The sequence below is a fragment of the Lonchura striata genome, chromosome 2 (assembly GCF_050655825.1).
Source record: "Lonchura striata isolate lonStrDom1 chromosome 2, ASM5065582v1, whole genome shotgun sequence".
NCBI classification, from domain to species: domain Eukaryota; kingdom Metazoa; phylum Chordata; class Aves; order Passeriformes; family Estrildidae; genus Lonchura; species Lonchura striata.
Window position 1 is genome coordinate 25,342,068 of NC_140704.1, and position 6,210 is coordinate 25,348,277.

Below are 6,210 nucleotides of genomic sequence, written 5' to 3' on the forward strand. Positions count from 1 at the left end.
ATTGAAATACAGAAGTATTTTATTTCCTGTGACAGCAACATTCATTAGTCTTCATTCTGTTTACATGTGTTTAGCTCCCCAGGACAGCAGCCAGTGCAAGAGCATCAGCCACTGACAGACCATTAGTGGCATTCCAGGCAGGTCCATGAATTCCGCTACACAAGACATTTCAGAACCAAAATACAATGTACCAGGTGAGTAGAGGCTAAATGTATGACAAGGCTAAGATTAAAAACTTTATTTTTTATACAAAACAATAATAAATCCAAGCAGGTAATGAACTAAGTGTGTGTTCTCATTTTCCATCTTTTCTTCTTTTCTCAATAAAGTCTATCCACAGTTCAGTGTTAAACCACTCCATGTTCTGCAAAAGCTATGACGTTTCCATCTTGTATCCATGTTTTTCTAATTCAGCTCTGTATAGAAGAAAGACAGATATATTGAAACACATACACAATACTGTTAATTAAAAAATTAAATATACTACACAATATACAATCATTTTAAATAGCAATGTCATACTGCTTTTTGATTCATACTAATTACCTTAACCTTACTTACTCTGTAATTCTTGAACTACAGTTTTTTATCTTAAATCACTGTGACTTTGCAGTGAAATATTCAAATATCTGTTTTAATCACAGTTATTGCCCTCTGACCCACCATATGGCACAAAGTAGCACCTATGCACCTGCAACATCTCCAGATTCGTTAGAATAACCAAAATATTGTCTTACATATATTCTCAAGAATCTTGTACATTATTCTCAAGACTTCCTTAACTCAAGCAAGCTCACTATTCTATTTGACTTAACTGCATGTGCTTCCAAAACAATTGTAAGCTTTTTTTTTTTTTTTTTCTTTTAAAATAGTGCAGTCTGGAATTTTTACTTATGTCTTGGTGCAATACACCTTGCAGTGAACAATTCTGAGGGAAATGATTGCTTTGTTGTCCTTAGTTGTGGCCAGGACAGCAAGTCAGGAACTACAACTGTTATCACTCCTGCCCTGCCACCACTTTGCTTCTCACCTGCCTCTGAACACACCAGCCAGGATGCATCCTGTTTTATCCTAGCACCTAGATACAGAAGTACAAATCTCTAAAAATATTTTGGGTCAATTTGCACATTTAGTAGTAGGACTTTAAAAGTGGAGGACTGCAGCATTTGCTTTCTAGGGATGAAAGCAACATGCTACAACCAGGCAACACTGCAAACCACTATACGGTCACCAGAACTGCAGGCTGCAACTAAGGCCAGTTACAGAAAGTTTGTCTAGATCAACTATGTCTATCAAGAATTAAACTATTTCTTGGAAGTCTGCTTCACTACATGTTTTCCAATATTACCATTTAACTGCCTTTGAACCATATATTAAATAACTATACCAACAACTTTTTATGCAGGAGACACAAAAATAATTGCTTTCCCTGGAGATCAACCCAGGAGATCAAAGGAGATCAACCCAGGAACTGTTTAAGCAGGCTGCATTACAGACAGTTTGCTCCTCATGCAACATACTGAGGGATTAATTATAAAATCTGGCTTTGTTCTGAATGCTTGAAACAATTTAAGTTATAATTATGCGTCAGTAAAGGATTACTGAAACTACAAGTGACAAAGAGGATTAAGCAACTGGTTTAGAGGTACACAAATTGCTATCACTTTTTTTAAGCATGTAATTAACAATTACTTTGCTGTTGTTGCTCATAACCAGTATGTTCATCACATAGGAAAGAACCTTAATGTTAATACAGATCACTAATCTCCAGAAAATTTGCCCATTTGGACAAAGAACAACAGTGCTATTTTAAAGTACAGACATAAAAACTGTAACATACTTTGCACACCACATAGCACAAAGGGATAATCTTGGATGCCTTGCCATTAATCTTGGCAGTACAATTCAGAACTTTCACACACTCACAGAAAAGTCATTAGAAAAGGATTCACTCATGTTAAATTGACAAAGTGTCAACTATATCTCAAATTTCCATGATCTTTGCATTGTTTGCATAATAGAGCAAAATTCTGTCACCACAATGTCCTAAGGCATTTTCAGTAGAATTATTAAAAGATGAAATGCTTCAGAGTCTTGCAATCCCTAAGTCTGCTTCTAAAAAGCTTTAAATAGAAAAGGAAAAAGTACCGCTTTCATTTATTTCCATTTCAGATCTCTACTTTTTTAAAGTAAAAAAAAAAAAAACTTTCAGACAGATTTCAAACCTTCAGATATTAACTAATTAACTCCATTTAAAGTATTTTACCTGTCTTCTAGAACAGAAAGTTTAAATAAAATTACCTTAACTGATTGGAGAAATCATCTTCTACATTGTCATCATCCCAGTTGTCTTCCCAGACATGTGCATCTTCATCTTCATCTAAACCAGTCCAATCTAAAGACAGAAAAGCATATCTAAATATTGTATGCTACACTGCTTTGGTACCATGTCTTACTGACCAGTTAGCTCAGCCACAGGGAAAGGCAGACTTCTGGTAAATTTAACAGAGAAGTCTGGATCACATTCAAGACATAGACAAAAGATCTAAAACACATCTCAAAATTTCTGTAATTACAACAAACACAAAACTTGGTGAAAAAAAAAATCATTACACACACATCATGGTTTGCAAGATTAAACATTCCTAAAAGATATTTTGCATACTTATGGATAAATTGTAGCATCATCCTTCCAGATTTGTATTTAAACATCTTTTTCGGATTAAAAAAGCAAATATGTATCAGATGCTTTTGCCAAAACACAGACATGGTTCCCTCAAATCAGACGCAGTCAGTCTATGGACAGATGACAAAAAACTATTTGTGATGCAGAAGCAAAGGAAATTGAGACAATCACCCGCAAACAGCACTTGATACCTCTAATCAGCTATTTTGGGGTTCCCGAGACAGCAGAAGCTGTCTTGCCTTTGTAGGGAAACACTTTATGTCCATTTACTAACTTTATTTATATTTTTCCTATAATACGTAATCTGGCACATCACCCTTGACAAATTACTCATCATACACATAATGCTTCATTATTAGAAAAAAAATTAAAACCAAACAAAATAGTTCAGAAAAATAATGAAAATTAAAGGCTCAGAATCACTATGAAAACAGAAGTTGGCTTACTTGATTTTTTTTAGTTTTTCAGTTTATTCCTACTGAAAGACGCACAGTTTTTTAAATGTTAAAAAAAAGAAGCCCCCTAATTTTGACACTTGCAACTTTTTATTTCTCAAAGTCTATTACTGTATTTAAAGAGATAACACTGATCTTCCCCTGTCATTCTAGTAAGCCATCTGCTGCCCATGCACAGAAAGCTTTGAGGACTAAGACCTAAAGTAACATTAAACACTGATGGAGGTATGGAGGGAGCAGGGGAGAAAGTTAGTGGGGTAAAACATCAAAAACTAATTCACTGTGAACACCTAACTTTCTAAGAATGAAGCCTGGTCTTTGCATTTTCTCCTCCTTTTTCTAACACTGACAGGCAACAAAATTAATATTTGAGATTCGCCAGGACAGGAAAATCCATTTGTCACTGATTAAAGACACACGTGTGGAAGGCATTACAATTAAATTTCCCTACTCAAATAAATTATATAATGGGAAAAGATGAAGGAGCGTAGAAATTGCGCTGTGAGAGCAAAAGAAAAGAACTGGGGAAAAAAGGTGAAGAAAAAATGTTGTATATAAATATGCATTATTTGGATTTAGTTGTATTGCTAGTTGCTCAAAGGGAAGGGCTTATCCTTTAGAGCTACCTCAATAAGCTTTGCCCTTGCCAGTTTATATTCCATTGATTTTTTTTTTTTCAAGAAAGAAACTTTACTGATTAACTGGATTTTGAAGAGAGGAAAAACAAAACAAACAATTTAAAATTAACACAAAGTCAAACTTTTCTATCTACAAACATATAAGTAGCTCAGACAGAACTACAAACTTGAAAAAAAAAAAAATCTCCCAGTAACTCATATCCAGCACAAGAAACAGCAGCTTCAGTCGCAGAAGATCAGCAGGGCAGACTGCAAAAAGATGCTCTGAATCATACTGAGTAAAGGGGAGTCAGAAAGGTCCATCTCATCTCCCTTGCTGGGTGGGGAGGAGGGTGAAAGTAAAGCCTAAATTAATGACATTCTCATCCCCGCAGGACAAGACTCTGCAACATCTGTATATTGAAACTATTACCCCAGAATTGTATAATACAGTTATTACTCCCTGCTACATTATAAGCCTGTGACTAAACAAAAGTAAAAGAAGGTAGAGCATTATCTGGGATTGAAAGTATTAAGAGCACTTAAAAGTCCACTACCATTAAGTATTACTAATATACACCACAATTATAAACTCGTCATGTCTGAACTACTTAAAAATATATTTTTATATGCTGATCACTGATTGTTTTATTTTCTACTTGGGAAACAAAAAACAAATTTTAGGATTTTAGGGCTCTTTATCCCCTGCTCCATCACTTTATATTTTTATATTCTGAAATACACTGTACAAAAGATTCTTAAGTGACTCATTTACATGTATTTTCATCTACTATAGTATACTTATGCTATACTTCAAAGAATCCTATAAAAATTGGGCACGTCTGGTTTTGATACATGAGTTGATTTCATAAATTGTTTCAGTAAATTTTTAGGTTGGAATAAACCCCAAAAGTCCATGTATTCATCCCTTATCCTAGATTTGCATTATCTAATTTCCTTTGGATAAAAACTGGGTAGTAGAAGTCGTTGCTACAAAGTGGTGTTTTAATTTGAAAGAACAACAATTTGGAATGTGTTTGAGCCCAGTTATCACAGTTCTTTCCTGAATACTGGAGATAGCAGACAAAGTGGTCTGAACACTCAACATCTCAAAACTAGGACCTCACTTGAGGATTCAAATGAACCCTTTTAGAAGTTCTTATTTTCTGCAAGAAAGAACATCTAGAAGCCTTTTTAATAAATCTCTGTTCCACCCAGAAAGCATGCAGAGTACTTTGCTTTAGTATTACAGCTAGAGTCAAGCAAAACTAATTTCACCTTCTATAACAGCAAGTCAGGGCTCTGCCCAATTCAAGGTCCAAAAGCTTCAGAGACTTCCTCTACTGCGATTAGTTAAGTCACATTAAATAAGACTGACCTTTTTTTTTCTCTTTTTAGGAAACACGTGTGAAAAAGAAAATATAGTCTTGTAAGTTTATTTTAGCTAACATCCTAACTACGTCATGAACTTTATCAGTACCCGCAAAAATATTAATTTTAGCAGAACTAAAGGATTCAGAACACCTAAGGCTTGTAAGGTCACAGAAAAACCACATGCAATAAAGACATTAGAGAAAAAAAAATCCTGACGCTACATTCATCATGATATATATCATTTGTCATGATCCACAACCTGAGAAAGAATTAAGGACATAAAAAGCTAATATGCCCTAATAGAGATGATTCCAAGACTATCTCTGTCAAGAGACACTGAGTTAATTGAATTTAACTTCCGTTTTAAGTATATCTGTACCTATTAAAAGCAAACTAGCATACACAAATCTGAGCTTCAATAAGCAAAGAGACTAAGAGTAACTACACAGCACAGTATTTCATTTTCACACGTTTCCAACTTAGGCTCGGTTTCTAGCCCTCATCCCTCCTCTGCCCTGCGCTTCGGTGTCAAAAAGCAGTTAAATTTCTCCCGCACTCGTTCCCGGCCCTCTCGCACGATGACACAGCACATCCAGCGCCACGCGCCCAGCGCCGCGACAGCGGCACCGCGCCGGGCACGGGCACCGCGATCGCGCCCGCCCGCGGCTCCGGCGGCGCTGCGGCCCCGCCGGGCGGGGATGCGCAGGGCCCGCGGGGCTCCGGGGAAGCTTCCGCGGGGCCCCGCGGAGCGGCAGCAGGCGCTGCCGCGCGGAGCGGCCGCGGGGCCCGCGGGCGGGCCGCGCACGGCGCCCCGGTCCCACCGCCGGGCCCACCGCCGCGCCCGCCCGGCCCGCCCGCAGGCCGCGGCCTGCCGGTCTCGCCGCCCGTCCCGTGCCGCCCCCGCCCGGCACCTTCGGCCGGGAACTCCTCAAACTCGTCGTCCTCCTCCAGGAGCCCCAGGTCCACCGGCTGCTTCTTCTCCGACATGCTGGGCCCGCTCCGCGCCCGCCGCCCCGAGCCCGCTGCGATCCCGCGGCCCCCGCCGCGCCTGCGCCGCTGCCGGGCCCCGCTGCGGCCC

The 6,210-nt window shown here is 38.9% G+C and overlaps 1 protein-coding gene across 1 annotated transcript; it reads right to left on the minus strand.

Moving 5' to 3' along the window:
• Positions 1 to 210: 210 nt before the first annotated feature.
• Positions 211 to 6,182, minus strand: SEM1 (SEM1 26S proteasome subunit). The gene is made up of 3 exons (XM_085567112.1): positions 6,044 to 6,182; positions 2,302 to 2,395; positions 211 to 416 (listed from the first exon to the last, which is right to left on the minus strand). Exons 1-3 carry the CDS (start codon positions 6,117 to 6,119, stop codon positions 374 to 376), a joined length of 213 nt encoding a protein of 70 aa, XP_085423238.1. The 5' UTR covers positions 6,120 to 6,182; the 3' UTR covers positions 211 to 373.
• Between the last annotated feature and the right edge of the window lie 28 nt (positions 6,183 to 6,210).

Bases quoted from the DNA above. Each gene is read 5' to 3' on its own strand.
- SEM1 (XM_085567112.1), bottom strand. From the start codon at position 6,119: ATGTCGGAGAAGAAGCAGCCGGTGGACCTGGGGCTCCTGGAGGAGGAC. The intron at 2,396-6,043 runs GTGCCGGGCGGG...TTCTGTCTTTAG, and splicing joins TGAGGAGTTCCCGGCCGAAG to ATTGGACTGGTTTAGATGAA. The intron at 417-2,301 runs GTAATTTTATTT...TCTTCTATACAG, and splicing joins GATTTCTCCAATCAGTTAAG to AGCTGAATTAGAAAAACATG.